Source organism: Artibeus jamaicensis, unplaced genomic scaffold, assembly GCF_021234435.1.
Source record: "Artibeus jamaicensis isolate MK-2021 breed Jamaican fruit bat unplaced genomic scaffold, CSHL_Jam_final contig_444, whole genome shotgun sequence".
Taxonomy (NCBI): domain Eukaryota; kingdom Metazoa; phylum Chordata; class Mammalia; order Chiroptera; family Phyllostomidae; genus Artibeus; species Artibeus jamaicensis.
Genome location: NW_026521831.1, coordinates 7792831 through 7809332, shown reverse-complemented (window position 1 = coordinate 7809332; position 16502 = coordinate 7792831). Strand labels below are relative to the sequence as shown.

The 16502-nt window shown below is 55.8% G+C and overlaps 1 protein-coding gene across 1 annotated transcript in view; it reads right to left on the bottom strand.

The window, feature by feature from the left end:
- The window catches only part of PRIMA1 (proline rich membrane anchor 1), a 47917-nt gene extending 31682 nt beyond the window's left edge, over positions 1-16235 (bottom strand). The window contains exons 1-3 of the mRNA XM_037130414.2: positions 16182-16235; positions 15393-15516; positions 9093-9228 (exon numbers count right to left, since the gene is read on the bottom strand). Of these exons, the coding sequence (XP_036986309.2) occupies positions 9093-9228; positions 15393-15485 (229 nt within the window). The 5' untranslated portion in view covers positions 15486-15516; positions 16182-16235. The remainder of the gene's footprint in view (positions 1-9092; positions 9229-15392; positions 15517-16181) is intronic.
- Between the last annotated feature and the right edge of the window lie 267 nt (positions 16236-16502).

Below are 16502 nucleotides of genomic sequence, written 5' to 3'. Positions count from 1 at the left end.
ATTCCCCAAGGGCAGGGCTGTGGACAGCTCATCTCTAACCCAGGACCTGTCACGGCACAAACTCTTGGCCAAAGTTTGGTCAATAAATCAACGGATAAAGGTTTATTGAGCAAATTAAAGTCCACATAAATCTGTAATCCTTCATTTGCTGAATTCAGGCAAATAAATGGAAGACAAACAATTCTACTTACTGAATTGGGAAAGGGAGAGTCAGTACTTGAAAAATAAATAAAATCACTTTTTAAAAGAAAGCCAGAAACTATTAAAATTCTTACAAGGCCAGACACTCAAGCCCAGGGACAAGAGCTGTGCTCACAGGGCGAGGTGCTCAGTCTGGAGCGGAACTCAGGGAAGAACCAGCCCATTTTAGGGAAGGGGAGCTGAGACCAGCTTGGGTAAGAGACGTACTCAAGAAAATGGTGTTGCCGAGAGAGAGCAGGAGGCACCAGGCACTGGGCGAGGCCAGCACCAGCAGTGTCTGTGCTCACGACCACCTTCGGGGGACGGAATCCCAGCTGCATTTGCAGACAAGAACATGGTGCTTGGAGAGGTTGAGTGACCAGCACCTGGCCTGTGGGGGAGCCAGAGCCAGCCGCAACCCCCAGGTCCCCCGGCTCGCAGACCAGGCCAGTGTCTCAAAGACAACAGGACAGAAACCCTGCCTCCCACGAATAATGAGCATCCGATACCCCAGGGCCCAAATCAGTGGTGACAGTGAGGACCAGCGTGGCACCAACACAGCCCATGCAGCAAGGGATGCTCAGTGACGTGGCCCATGTTTGAGGCCCGCAGCCCCTCATCAAGGGCTTGCTCCGGGCAGGATGGCGCTGTGGGGCTCACACTCTGTCATAAGGAGCCTGGCGCCCTGCGGAGAAGGTGGGTCCCCAGGGCTGGCCGGACCTGCTGTTCCCATGCTCAGCTCTCGAGGCTTCCAAAGGCCTTCTCTTCCGTTTGCCCCAGGGATCATGTCCTTATAAAATGGCAGCCGCTAAAACACACAGGGGCACGATTGAGCCACTCACCCATTTCGGGCCCCACCGGGTCTGCATTAGCCCCTTAGTGAGCTCACAAATGTCCCGAGAGGGCCGAGGAGGGGGAATGTGAGTGACATTTGCTTGTTCATTGCACAAAACCTGGGGACATTGCTGTCCCTCAGTCCACAACCACTGCCACTCCGGAGTCCCATTATCCAGCCTCCAAACCCTCTTAAACCAGACCAGGGCTCGACAGGTCTGCCCCCCCTCCCCCTGCCCAGGCCACAGCCAGGCTCCTTCATCATTGCCTCTCACCTGGACCCTCCTCAGCGGGGAGCCAGTCTCTGTGAAGTGTGAGTGAGGCTCACCACTCCCCTGTTCAAAGCCGTCTGGAGGCTTCTAGCTGCGCAGAAGAGAAAAGCCCTGCCCCTTCCCTAGCCTCCAGGGCCCTGCCCCCGAGTGGTCCGAGCACCGTCTCCTCTGGGACACGCTGCCTCCGGTCTCCTTCACCCATCACGCACCCCAAGGCCTTCCTGCATGGTGGACTCGTACTTGCTGTTCCCACCACTGAGAACCACCTCCCCTGAGACTACATCCCTCCGCTATCAGCTGAAATGTCATCTGTCCCCAGACCATGAAATCTAGGTGAGCACCCAGTTGCCACCATCAGATCGTATCCTTTTCATTACCCCCGTGACATATGTTGTTTTCTATTTTCCCTGTGACATTTGTGTTTATCTTCTGTCCCAGCTCCCACCCGCCCTGCCTGCCCACACTTGTATAGCGAGCTATGATCTTCACGACTGCATTCCCAGGACCTGGCCAGTGTCTGGCAAGAGTCGACAGTAGAAAACCTTTGCAAAAGAAATGAATCAGTAGCCCCAACCAGTGTGGCTCAGTCCCGCAAAGCAAAAGGTCACCAGTTAGATTCCGGGTCAGGGCATGTGCCTAGGTGGCACATTTGGTCCCTGGGTGGGGTGGGTACAGGAGGCAACCGATCAATGTTTCTCTCCCTCTTCGTCTCTCTCCCTTCCCCCCTCTAAGAGAAAAAGAGAAATGAATGAGTAGCTCCTGAGGTCCCATGGTAAGCAGACATGTGCTGAGGAGCCAGGGCTCTCAGTGGACCCACCAGCCACGTGATGACCGTCTGTCTGTATCTAGCACAGAGTCCAGGCGTAAGTCAAGGAATTAAGTAGACATGTTAATTAGATATGTAATGGGTGGGGCAACTTCTAGGAAGGCAAAGAAAAGTTCAAAGCGTGTGCTTGGATGTGTGCGTGTTGATGGAGGTGTGGTTTAAAATATATGCAAATTCTCTACCTGGGGGTGGAGTCAAAGCCCCCACTCCTCCAAGGGAGCTGCCTTGGTCACTTGATTCCAAGGAATGAAGTGCCGCAGCAGAGGTGATGCTGCATGAGCTTCTCAGCTGCATCGTCCAGGGGGCACGGCCTCCAACGGCTTCTCAAGCTTGGAACTCGGCCGCCATGCTGTGAGGAAGCCGTGGCCACACAGAGGCAGGGTGTGTGGGTGTTCCGGAGTTTAGGCCAAGCAACAGCTGCACCACCCACGAGACACAAACAAGGAAGCCTTCAGCATGGCTCCAGCCCCAAGCACCAGACTGCAGTCGCAGGAAAGACCCCCAGCAAGGTCCTGCTAGTGGAGCCTTGGAAGCCCCGTGGCCGTGAGAGGAGAGGGTGACTCACTGGTGGTGTTTTTGCAAGTGTTCCGTTTCAGGGTGATTTGTTCCACACCCACAGAAAGTCTGAACAGGGAACAGCATGGCCCCCGTGGAAGGTGAGAGAGGTTTTCCTGGAGGGTATTTGAGCTCGGCATGCGGCAGGTTAACCACTTCCAGGGAGGCCTTGCAGACGTGAGAACTTATAGGTACAAAGGTGCCGAGACAGGAAAGGAAGGGGGACCCTCACAGCGGGCTCCAGTGATGCAGGGAGGGGCAGGCAGAGGAGGCAACAGGAGGTCATTGGGGGCCTCGAATTACAGCCCCTCCTTAGCCAGTCAGCCAGGTATAGATAACTCACCGTCTTTGAGGCCTAGAGCCCTCACAGACTTTGGGGTGAGTATCCCTACTACAAAGGAGTGTGTGAGGCCGGAGCTGAGGAAAGCAGAACTTCCCCTTCAGTGCTGGGAACTAAGTATCAATTTCCTTCTAGTATTCTGAGTGGACCAAAACAAAAAGAACATTCTAGAACTTCCACAATCCCATTTTTTTTCTCTGTTGTAACTTGGCCTCGGCACATAGAGATGAATCAGGTGACCCATTCCTAGCTCCACCACTGCTGGGTGACCTCTGGGGAGTCACTTAACCTCTTTTTAAATTTTTCTAAGAATAAAATAAATGCAAAAAATGAAATAGCGGTGCTTCGAACTTCTTAAAGACAGGCACTAAGGAAATGCATGCTCATGCCTCTGCTCTGCCGCTGCCATTTTGGGACCAGCCAGCCTCAGGGGCAGGTCTCAGAGAGGGCTGTGCTGCCTTTCCCTGCTCCGCCCTCCTGCCCCAGCCTCAGCCCTCTGAGTCATGGGCAGGGACCACTGGGCCACTGCTGGCACTGACAAAGGAAGCCCAGAGCTCAGGGCAAGTTCTGAGCTCTGGAGGCTGCGGTGGACTCTTTGGTCAGGCCCTGGGGCCGGTGTTTTGCCTCGCCTCCCTTGGGGTTCAGCCCTGCCCACACCTTCCAGAAATACCTGTGCTTGGGGGACTATGGTTGACTCTGAGAATCACAGGCCTGGTGAGGGTGACCCTGGGAGACACTCTCTGACAACAGTTTCCTTTCTATTGAGTTCCTGGAGGAGTCTACACACCCTTAGAGAGCCCACTTCATCCCTGAGTTTCTACTCAGACCTTTCGCTCTCAGTAGACAGGTGCCAGAACCATGTTTAAGCAACTCCAAACCTGGAGGTCACTGAACTATTATTTCACCTGTTACCATTAGTATTACTTATTAGCTGCCATGTATGGAGTATGACATGGGTTCCAGGTTTTGTGCTATGCCAACTTTGTGGCCTTGAATCCTCATGACCACCCCCATCTGTGGCGGGCATTGTCATTAGTCCCATTTTACAGATGTGGAAATGGAGTCCCCAAGCAGTTCAGGACAGCTTGCCCAAACGCCTTAGCTAAGGAACAAGGCTTGAGCCCAGGTTGGGGGGCAGGAGAGCCAGGTGGTGAGCCACCGCATTGCAGCAACCCTTCTCAAGCACGTGGTGTCTGCCGAGAACAGCCCGCAGAACCAGCAGTCTCACAGAAATCCCTTCTCGGGTAGGGATCACCAGCCCCACTTTATAGATGAGGAGACTGAGGCTCTGACGGGGATGCACTGTGCCCAGGGTCGCAGGGCTGGGACTGGAAGGGTTGGGACCACTGCTGAAGCTCCCTGACCTGAGGCCATCCCCTAGGACGCTGGTTCTCGCACTGTGCACCGCAGGCCAGCGGCCTCCGCATCTCCAGATGACATATCAGAAATGCAAACCCTCGGCCCCAGCCAGACCAACGAAATCAGGAATCCTGGCAACCTGTGTTTACAACAAGCCTTCCAGGGGGTTCTGACCACACTCATGCCGGAGAACTACTGGTCTAGTGACTCCCGAAGGCCCACAGCTGGCAAAAGTTCACCAAGTGCATCCACCACCTCGGCTGAAGTGCATCGGGTCATGGGCAGAGTTTGGGAAAGGAGGGCAGCAAGCAGAGATGCTGCCCAAGACTCCCCCGCCTCACTGGAGCCTTCTCCCTGCCACTTCCTGATGGCAGGCGGGACTCAGGGCAGGGCTGCTGGGAGAGGGCACAGAGCTGGGCCCACTCAGAGGGATGCGGGGCTGAGTGACCCCCCAGAGCAATGAGCTCCAGATGGCATTGGGGGCTAGTGCTTTAGAAAGTTTCATGGTAAAACAAAACAACAAACACACCAAAACACAGAGCAAAACACAAAACCCACTCTGCCTTTGCCAGAAGGGTGACCAGCAGGAGGATGACCAACTGAGCAGGTTTACCCAGGACCGAATGGTTTCTGGGATGCAGGACTTCCCAGAGTGGACACACCAGGCTAAGCCGGTCCCCCTGAGCAGCAGTGTGCTGTCTGGCCCCGTGGAGGACACCCACCAATTCGTTTGGGCAAGTGCTTCTGCCAGGTACTTCCATGGGAGACTTGATAGGTCTGCTTGAAGTCACTCAGAGGTTCCTCCCTTCCTTCTCTCTCCCTCTGCCCAGGCTTCTGCCAATCAACATGGTGTCAGCGGGGAGTCTCCGGTTGGCTCCTTCGGCCCCTAACTCTGGGCCTTTGCATCAGTCCTCCACGGCCTGTCTGGCCTCTCTCTGCTCCGGGGTCTGCCAGGGAATTCTTTCACGCCTTCTCACCCCTTCCGGAATGAGCCTGTCCTCAGCAGTGCCTGTATTCCCCTGTCTGGCGCTCACAGGCCACTGTGCATCCGAAGGATTTCCATAGGATGATTGGCAGCCATGTCAAAAGCACTTTTCACTTATGGAAATCCTCAAGTCAGCCCCTTGGGTGGGTGGAACCTGCAAACCTGGTTTGTAGAAGGTGGGGCCGAGGCTCAGGTGGCCCAGTCCTCCTACACACACACACACACACACACACACACACACACACACACACACACAGAAGTGGCCGAGCCGGTGCACCAGCTGAGGCTCGGGGACTCAGACTCTCATGCTGGTTCCCAGCCTTTTCATCACCCGGCCCCTGCCAGTGAGGACAAGTCCCTGGGTGTCTCTGTGTGCCTCCAGTGGCCCCAGCATGGGGCTGGGCACACAGCAGGTGCTTGGCTACTGTTCCCCCACCTGAAAGAGAGGCCCTTGGGAGCAGGGGGCGGAAATTCAAGGCCCATCCGATGAACAAGTGAGCAAAGGCTGGCATGAGCCTGGAGGCCAGGTATCCAGAAAGACAGCAGGAAAGGACACTACTACAAAAGACAGTCCACGGGACTGTGAGCTCCATGAGAGCCGGAGCTGCCCCTCTCTCGCTCACGGCTGAGTCCCTAGCCCAGCACCTGGCGCGTTCCATGCACACCTGCTAAATGACAGCAGAGCTTCCGCAGCTTTGGAGCCCTGTGCCCTCTGGGAGAGTGGACGATTCCTTTCCATTGTAGGACAGGCAGAGGTTGTGGCTGTGGCCATAGCTCGGTTGGACATTTTACTGGGCACCACTTGTGCGCAGGGTCCGGGTTGAGCTCAAGAAGGACTAAGAGAATGTACAAAACATTCTCTGCCACTGGTCTAATCTGCCAGGCACTTCATGGCTGTGGGGTGCATCCACTGACCTCTCTGCCCAGCGTTCATGTCCATGACCTTGGGAGGCCTCTACTCCCTTAACCTCTGTCTCTGCACTCCAATCCCCAGGGTGGTCACATGGCCCACGCCTGGCCAATCAGTATATTTCATCCATAGCCCACTATGATTGGTCCAAGGATAGACATGTGACCCAAGATGATCCAATGAAAGTCAGCCCCAGATGTTTGGGGAAAGAGAAGCTCTCTTCCTAGGAAGATTACTAACTGCAAGGTTGATAGAATCCTGGTGCCTGGAGTCCCAGGTACTGGTCCATCCCGAGAGAAGAGGCAACCCAGGAGAAACCAGGAGAGAGAGAAGAGGGCCGAGACAGAAATCCAATACTGTCATCATGGAAGACCTGCTGCTGGAATATCCTGGCACATGAGGTGAAAACTAGCATCTCCCTCCCTGGTCTTGTGTTGCTTAAGCCACTTCAAGGTGGCTGTCTGCTGTGTGTGACTAGAAAGTCCCGCCTTAGGACCAAACTGTACCTGCTCCCCGCTCACCCAGGAGGCCCTCAGCCCCAAAGCTCAACCCAAGGCGGCTGTCCCCAACCTTGGGGCACTCTGCCCACCTCCCCTTCCCTGCAGCCCCAGCCTAGCTTCAGCCTCGTGGCTGGTCTGGGGACCGAATTATCCCCAGAGTCTCGCCCTTGACTCCAGTCTGGTAGCTCATCCCCAACTGCACCTCGGCGTCGTCAAGAAAGCTAATCTCTCTATAGCACATATACAGAATCACGACATTTCCCTGCTTAACCCCTTTGTGGGCTGGTCACAGCCCACAGCAGACTCGTAAAGGGCGGGGCGCGTGTCCCTGCAGCTACGTGAGCTGGCTGCCCACGGCACAGGGACCCGGCACTCAACACGGTGAAACCCAGGACCAGGAATGAGGCCCCTCTGATTCTCTCACAACCCTTCTGCTGTCTTCGCAGAGAAGAGCCCCCACAGAGAGCTACCAGGGCCCCCACACCTCGCTAACATGGGCTTCATTTTCATTACATTTATTTTTACGGTCACTTGATGTTTGTGCTGTCTTTTCATTGACAGTGGTTGTGTCAAGTTTTCTTTGGAAATTAATTTGCATAAACACAAAAGTGAGTCTATTTAAGGAAAAGGGGGCAAAGAACAGGAGGCATTTGGGTACGATGAATGACATCTGGCAGACTGCGATTCACAGGAGAAAATGGGATCTCATCGGCCACACGCCCGCCCGAGGCCCTGCCCGGCCTGCCCCTGGCCCACCTGCTGAAGGGATTGTGACCCCAGGGATGGTCCCACAGAGGCAGACCTCCACACCTTTGCCCATGCTGGTCCTTCTGCCCAGGGCCCGTTCCCACCACCTCCTTATCAACTGGGAACAATGTCATTGACTCTTAAGACCCAGGTCACAGTTAGTATGCCGTGGCCGAGCTACTCAGGGGTCTCCCGGGCACCGGATGGCAATGTCTGCACTGTCTCTGGCCACCTCTTGTAGGTTGCTCACAGGAGGGTCGGTCTTCCCTTTGAGGCTGAGAGATCCCAGGAGATCAGAACGGCCTCTCATCTCTGTGTTGGGCACAGCTCAGTCAGCACCAGGTGAGCTGAAGGGGCTCTAACTGGGTCCATCAGATACAAGTGCAGCTGGGGACAGCACAGGCCTGGGGTCCACACCCAGGGAGGAGGAGACACCCTCAGGGAAGGGGTATGATCTCTCTGGGCAGATGCCTGAGGCCAGGCCCCCCAGGACAGCTCAGGGATTCCTTCCGGAGAGAGGAGGAGGTGAGCATCCTAGGATGGGGGCGTCCTGCAGAAGCCCAGAGACAGCAGGGGCCCTGGTAGGCCAAGTTTCTCCACTTCAACTTGCATTTGAATAGCTTCAGAACTGCTACTTCCTAAGCCCCACTGGAGTGTCTCTGAGTGGGTGGGTCTGAAGTGGGTCCCTGAAGCTGCCCTTTTAAAAAAAATGCTTCAGGCAATGTTGATGACCCCACTCTGAGAAGCACCAGGGACAGGTGTCAGATAGGAATGGAGACAGGTAGGGGCCCAGCAGACAAAATGCAGAAATGCACGGGAACTGCGAAGATGCCCCAGGACATTGTGTTGCTGTCTGGACACACAGCTGACCAGAGAGCAAGTGCCATCGAGGTTCTTTAAATACGCCCCAATAACTCAACGTCGGCGCATTTAACGAGGGAGACCCAGCCAGCATCAGGGGCATTCTACAAGCTGAACCACAGATGATCGACCCCAAGTACAGAATCTCTTCTCAGAGACCTTGTCAAGTAGCAATTGTGTGCAGGGCCCTTAACCCTTGGGGGGTCAGGACTCGGCTGTTTCTGGCTAAGAAACCCTCCTTTGTTTGAATGACCAGGAGGTCGAATTGTTCATAGATGAAATCAAGGCAAACGAGCGAGGGGGTGGGGAGCCAAGTTCATTGCAAACGGCTGAGAGGCATCCAGGCCACTGTGCTCCCAGAGCCTCCTTAAACCAGAATTACAGTGGAAAAATGAAACTGTGCGTGGGTGGCTATATAAGCCTGGTGCCCAGGGCCTGTCCTTTAAGGTCTGGCCTTTAGAGCAATCTGGGCCCCGCCACTCATCCAGTGGAGGTTGACTCTTATCTGATTAACGGGAGCAGAAACATCCTTCTCCGTCCCGCAGGAGCGTTCTGTGGGGAAGGCGTTTTGCAGACTGCAGGCGAAAGTTGGGCCTTGGCTTTCCTCCTGCTCGGCCAGTGGAAAATTACAGAGGAGGCAAGGCTGCCCTCTGCTATGCCCAAGGTTCTCCCGGGGCCCGGAGGACACCAAGAGAAATCGGAAACAGGCAAGGCTTTACTCACCTGGGGCGGAGAGGAGTCTGGGAGGCGGCGGGGGCGGGGGTGGTGGTGGCAGCGGAGGAGGGGGCCGGCACTGGCAGATATGTTGACAGCTGTCAGTCACCTTGGAGCAGGACTTCTGGGGCTCACCGTGTGTCACCTGCAGAAATGGACCCACGTGACCAAGAGATGACAGTGAGGCAACTGGGAGCCAAAACAGGCCCGCCCCACCTGCTCCCTGCCAGGCCAGGACTTGGGCTTCTTCTCCCAAACCACGGCAGGAAGAATAGACAGAGGCCAGGTTCAAAGAGAACAAAGTTGTAGGAGGCGAGCTTGGCAGGTTTGGAGATTAAGATTTTATTTCCAGCTCTGCCGGGGACCAGCTATGGGACTGTGGCAAGTGGCTGCAATATTACAGAGAGGCAGAAACAGCTGGAAGATGAGCTCCTAGAAGCTCCCCAGCAGACCGACGAGGACGCTGAAGTCCAGAAGTGGCTACCCCTGGTTCCCCCACGTGGGTGGGCGCAAGACTCCGATTTACGCCACCAGCAGGCAGACCCAGCCACTCCTCCAGTCTGTCCTGCTCCAGTACACGGCCCAGCCTTCCCCTTCCCTCGGTCCCAGCTCCTGATAGCCTTCCTGGGACGGCCAAGGCTCTCCGTCTTCAGGGAGGAAATGCCTTACTGAGCCAGGCGTCTGCTCTGGTGATCCACACAACCAAGGACAGCCCCAGCGGTCTAGCGTGAAACACACCCAACCAGGCCACCTGCATCCCTCAAAACCCCCTGAAAGCCTGTCCATAGGTCAGGGGATCACATGGCCACAGGAACCTGCATGGGAGACCACCTGCCCCCCCCCTCAGCGTCTCCAACCCCAGTTCCCCTGAGCTCTCACCCGCAGCTCTGCCCTCAGGTCCTTCTTCTGATCTCTGGCCCCGACCCCACTCCCACCCTTTTCGTGGGCTGCTCCAGTGAGCCGGAGTGTCCCCACCCCCACCTTTCCCCACTGGCCCCTCGCCCAGCGCTGCTCTCACCTGCTCAGGGAAGCAGCCCTGACCCCCGGGACCTGGTCAAATTCCCTTTTCATAGACTCCTCCTGCCTAGGTCCCACTCTACAGGGCCGAAGTCTGCCGTGGGGTGACTACCTGGTTTCTGCCCATCTGCAGTGCTGGGCCATAGATCTACGGGGGCAGGGGCCAGGCCTGTGATCATTTCTCTCACTATCATAACCTGGCACTCAAGGGGATGCCTGGCATTCAATGAACATTTGGCAAATGAATGAGTGAATGAACAAATGAAGAAATATTAAAAGCTGGACCAGAAACCACGCCTCTGGAATGTGGGTCTGATGTTTTTGGACATCAGTGTCATTTCCTGACCTGTAAGCTAGGAAGAGCAGTGAGAGCTGGTTGTGTTCACCGAGTGGTCCCCAACACCGACTGCACATCAGAATCTCCAGGCAGCCCCCCCCCAAATACTCCCATCTGAGCCTTAGCCACAGTTACATCAGAGTTTCTGCAGGTGCAGCTGGGCATGGGTATTTTAAGCGTCCCAGGCTAAGCTTCTAATGAAGCCATAGACTGACTGTCCGTGCCCACGCCCACGTCCCTCCCTGAGGCGGTGCCGTAAATCCGAGGGGCTGGTGCTTTGTGTCGGTCCCGGGGAACAAGCTGATTTAAAGGAACGAAGGAAAAAGTTGGTGGTCACCCCCAACCCCAATAATGCCCACACTTAATTTCTCTGGCTGTCATCTTGAGTGAGTAGAAACCTGGAACCCTGATCTCCCTGCAAAACCAAAACCAACCATGTGCGGCTGCCTTTAAAGGCCAGTGTGACCCTTGGCTGCCCATGTCCTGGACCAGCAGAGAGCCCACAGGGCTCGGATTCCCACTGCCTTTGGCAGACGTGAGCAGGCTAGGTAAGGGCCATGGGGACGGCAGCAGGAGGGGAACCGGTTTCCGGCTCTGACGGCACCAACAAGGCCAAGAAGCTCCTGCTTACCACCTCTGAACGTTTCCAAGGGATTGTTGACTATGGTTCAAGCTCCGAGAGGCAATCTGTGTCCCGCTAGAAAGAGCGCATCCTTGGAGAGTGAGCCTTTTCTCTGTTATGTTACCGACATGATTAGCTCTTTGCCCCTCAGTGACCGGGCCACTGGCTTCTCCACTGCACAGCAGTCAGTTCTCCCGCCGGCGCGGAGCCTGCCCTCCACATTCTGACCTTCTAGGACTGCGGGGGGTTGCTCGGGAGCTCCGTCTGCACAGCCGCTGGCCCCAGAGATCGCCTCTGCCCTGAACTCTACCAAGTGTGTGAACGTCAAGCTGTGAAGGCCACTGCCAAAGCAATTACTTTCCCACTCTCCACAGTGCAATTTACGCGAGAGCAGCACGTTTGTTTAACCTGGCCCAACCCAATGACCTATTTTTGTGAGAGGCTATACGGGCGCAGATGTATAAGAGAGTTTAATGCAGTGAAATTATAGGCAGGGAACCCAGGGCCAAGCTTCGAGGCTGATGGGAGAGGAAAAATTTCAGGAAGCTGTGGTGTCTCAGGATGGCCCCACTGGAAAGGAGGCCGGCACAACCGCTTAACCCCATTGCGAGAGTATCTGCTCTGGGCTGGCTGTCCCCCCTGAGGGGCGGGCCCCACCTGGGCCCCTTCCTGGAGTTTGGTCCAGCGTAAACCTGAGGCCACTGAGCCTGTCCCCACTGACAGCTGGTTACGAAAACCCTTGATCCACTTGCCAACCTCTGTTCGGCTTGCAAACCCAGCCTTTGCACAGCCTCCTCAAGCAAGCCATCCTGAGCCCTGCGACCGCCCCAGTGAGACCCGCCTGCCCAGGGCAGCTTCCTCACCTTGTACGCCCTTGTCTTTGGGGGCATCTTCCCCATTGTTTTGTAATGTTCACTCCCCCCACTTAAGCTGGCAGGTAGATGAGCCTGTGCTTCATTAATCCTGACTGAGTGTGACTTCCTGAGCTCTACTGTGCGCTGGCCATGGGAGACGGGCTGTCACTTCACCAAGAGGATAACCGGGAGGTGTGGTTGTTACCATCCATACGTAGCGGGAGGGACAGCAGGCTCAGTGAGGGTGAGTGATCGGCCGGAGCTGCCCAGGGCCCGCGTTCCGTGGGAGCTCAGGGAAAAGATGTGAGGGGAGGTGATCTGCCGCCCAGTGCCGACACACGGGGTCTAGCCCGTCCCCCACAACCCAGGCCCATTTTGGGGTCCTGTGGGGTCATGGTATGGCATTAGGCAAGTAGAGAGGAGATCTTAGTACCGGGAGCTTGCATCCATACCTGGCTTGATTGGTTTACATCTTAGGGAGTCCCACAAGGACAACAAACTTGCCCTTGAGGTCACCTACTCTTAGCTAGACTTGACTAAGAAGGAGCAGAGGCCCAGAGAGGCCAACGACTTGCCTACAGCCCACAGAGCAAAAGCTGGCATCGCGACTTCCTAGGATGAATTTTCACTCCAGCTTTGCCACCCTCTGCCTTCCCTCCCCTGCTCAGCAGTGTTTTCCTGGGGCCAGAAGTCACCTGGATTGGGTACCTGTCGCTGTGGTCTGGGGCACAAGGGGCTCCATGGCTGCCAGTTCCCACTCCTGGCCACTCAGTTCAGCTCTCTGGTCCAGGGGATGCTGCCTCGTAAACAGGACTTGTATCCATTCATGCTCTCCATCCCCCTCGAAACTGGGACCCCACCCTCTCTCTGCTGGGCAGCCCCCACCTCTCCCGTGGGGTTGCCAGGTGAAATGCGGATGCCCTGTTAATTTCAGATAAACAACCAAATTTTTAGTATAAGTATGTCCCAAATATTGTAATGGGACATATTTATTATGCTAAAGAACAATCTGTGGTTTATCTGAAATTCAAATTTAACTATACATCCTGTATTTTTATTTGCTCAATCTGGCAACGGTACCATCACCAGCCTCCTTGACCCTTTGCCTCCTCGCTCCCCACCCCGAATCCATCTTTCTGGCTGGAGCTGGACTGAGATGTCTAAAATGCCCATTTGAGGTCATGTCATCTGTTGCATAAGCCTTTGACAGTCCCATTGCCCCTAGGAGGAAGTCCAAACTGCAAGATACGATGTTAGTGGCTCACGACAGTGGCCTCACCCTCCTGCTTCCAGCCCCGGGGCTGTTCCCTCCACCTGCACGCTTCAGTCACGCCCCCCGCGGCTCCTGACTTCTCCTGGTTTCTGCCTCAGCTGAAGCACCGCCCCTGTGATACCGCTCAGTCTCTTTTGCTGGGTCCCATCTCCTGTGGAGCCATCTGCCTGTAAGTGCTCGTTTAATTATCTCTCTCCAGTAGCAGGCAGTCGCTGCCCCGAGGGCAGGGACCACTAGGTCCCTTGCACTTAACACAGGGCCTGGCAAGCAGTAGGTGCCCAGTAAATACTGCTGAATTCTTAAGTGAAGCCGTAGCGGCTGGCCGGAGGGGGAGGTCGGCATCACTTGGGTCTGGGGGTGGCACCTTGTCCGCACACAGAAACCCATAGGCTCGGCCCGGAGCCTGTCTCCCCACCCGTGGCTTTAGGAGGACGCCCACAAAGATGATGGCTTCTGGCATCTTTTATGGAGACAGGCCAGCACCACAGTGACTTGATGAGACACACTCCTGTCACACCTAATAAATCTGCCAGCCTGTCATCCTCTCCGCTTGCAAAAAAAAAAAAAAAAAAAAAAAAAGGAATCATCCGGAAGTGAACTTAGAGGAACCCGACATCACAAAAGCTCAAAATCTCAATTCCAGACACATTAAAGAGAAAAGGGGGGGGGCTAATGGATGCCCCCACACCAACCTTGCGGCAGTTTAAATGTCATCTGACTTGAACGATTGAGTTTCTCATCATCTCGGCAGCCTCCAGAGGCTTCGGGCTGATTTCAAGGTAGGAACCCAGTGCACTGGGGACCACAGGTCTCTCACTTCACCAATTATCCTATTAATTAGAAGACTTCATCACATCAGTCTCCCCCTTCCAAATGCTTAAGACTTCAGGGGGCTCTTCTGACATAACTTTCGTGGAAACTCTGAGTCCTTTCTCTATGTTAGAGACACTCCCATGACATGACAGGGTTTAAGCACCTCCACTGACAGGGAAATACTCGGCTTCATGCCCTTCCACTTTTCCTCTTCTTCCCTCTGTTCCCCTCGATTCAGCTCTCTTGCTTAAAACCGGATCCATCCTCCCCCAAGCCCCTTTCCCTTGGCTTCCCAGTCCTTATCATTTGTAGATTAATTTTTCCAGAGCCTGCAGCCAAGATTTTATCCATTCTACTTGTCTAGTGGGTTCCTTTTCTAATTGGTTTGCACGCAAATTGATTTGTATTGAGTAACAGCATCTGAAACACACACACACACACACACACACACACACACTTGTGTAAGTACTGCCTGGCTGAAAGACACTGATAAAAAAAAATGGGCTACTTTTGCACAATTATTTCTTTTGGTGGTGGTAGTGGTGAGTCTCCAGTTTCTATCTGGGAGAATTCTAGTCATGGAGAAAGATAACATCACTGGGCTGCTCTCTACACTGGCTGAAAAGTCCTATGGAAAACTGGAAGCAAATGAAAATAAAAATGAAGAGAACATCATATCTCAGGCTCGACTCCAAGTTGAACAAGGGAAGCTGGTCCTTAACCGCCTGAGTATTTAAAAGTGACAAAACCCTGCATCCTGACGAGGCACAGCTGAGTTTAATAACTGCTGTTTCGCACGTTAAAGGAAGCCGGCAGTTTTGAAAGGAAAACAACTGAGAGTGAGGCAGAGGCCAGCCAGGGAACAGGGCAGAAGGGCCTGGTGCCGGGCTGAGGGGCGGGGGACGCTGATGGACCCACCCACTCAACCAGCATGTCCGGTCCAGCTTTAGAGCTCCTGGTCCTCGCCCAGTGGTCACTCGGCCACCACCCAAGCAAGGCTGGCTGAGCAGTTCCCAGCAGGGCCCCATAGCCTGAGACGGCTCGTGGGCCACGGCAGACTGGCAAGCAGTCCCGCCCATATCTTCTTCTTTGGACTGTTCAACTCACATAGGCACGGGAATAATCCCCAACCCCCCAAATGCCACCAAGCATTTCCTAACCCTTCCAGTTCTGAGGCCCTGTCTTGTGGGCCTCAGGCCACAACTGAAGCCTTTCTCTAGAGTCTCTCATCTCTTCCTGGCCAGACTTTGGGGAGGCTAAATTCTCTCCAGGACTAATCAGAGGGGGGCTGCAGGAAGCTGGGGTCGGAGGAGTGAAGTGGCACCCCGCCCCCACCCGGTCCTGCCCAGGTCACCAAGCCCCTGCAGTCCGCGCAACTGGCGCCAGCGCTCACCTGCACGAAGCCCCAGAGCGGGTGGAGCGCGCAGTGCAGCAGCAGCGAGGGCCAACAGCAGCCGCGGCGCAGGACCAGATCCCGGAGGAGCATCTCGGCCCGTGGCACCCGCTCTCGGGGCGAACTGTCAGGGGAGCAAAGCTTGGGTCAGGCGGGCGCCGAGCGGGTACTGTCGTGGTAGCGCACCCAAACACTGAACAAGCAGCTAGACAGGCACGCCCCGCACTCTGGGGCACCGTCGTAAATCAAGCCTGTCCCCTCACTCCAGTTTGCACATTCGGTGACTTCTCGTGCACACTCTCAGGAACCGACTTCCCAGAACTCACACTCTATCTTGGTGCATGCCCTCAGAACCCTGCGTGAATATCTTGGCCCAGGTGCACGTCCCCAGAATCCTGCACGCACACCTTGGCCCCATGCGCTTCTTCAGAAACAGTCAAGCACACATAGAGTGTCCTGTGTGTCACCCCAGAAACAGCCATACACAACTCACTCCCACAGTTAGCACACTCCGAACCCAGAGGAATCACTCACCCTGCGTGCACACCCACCGACTCCTGCCTGCACACTCGCTGACCCTGCATGCACAACACCACGAAATCACACGCTGCGGGCACCCTCCCTGCCTCCTTGCCCTGCCCGCCCTCACTGCGCACCTGAAACATATGCGCCTCCGTGCGCGCCCCATTTACCCTGGCACGCACCCCCGAGCCCCGGCCTCCCGCCCCAGAGCGTGAGCTTCCCCCAGGTCTCCATCTCCGCCCGCACCCCTCCAGTGCTTCACGCCACCTTGCCTGGGGGCCGCCCCAGCCGCTTCTCGGCGCGGTGAAGGGAGGTCTTACTCCCCCCCGCAACAGACTGTCCCCGAGCCGCCGGACGGCCCCCATTTAAAGCCAGCCGCCTCCCCAGTCCCCCGCCTTCTAGGCGGGGCCTCGGTGCTCACCCGAGCGACTGCGCGGGCGCTTGGGGGCTTCACGTGCCTGGGAGGAGCACCGGGCACCGGAGCAAAAGTTTGCGTGCGGCTTGGGCCTCCAGGGCCGCTGAGCTGGGGTCCCAGGCGGTGCGCGCTCGCACTGGGTGCAGGGCGCGGTGGCTCCAGGCTGCGCCTGG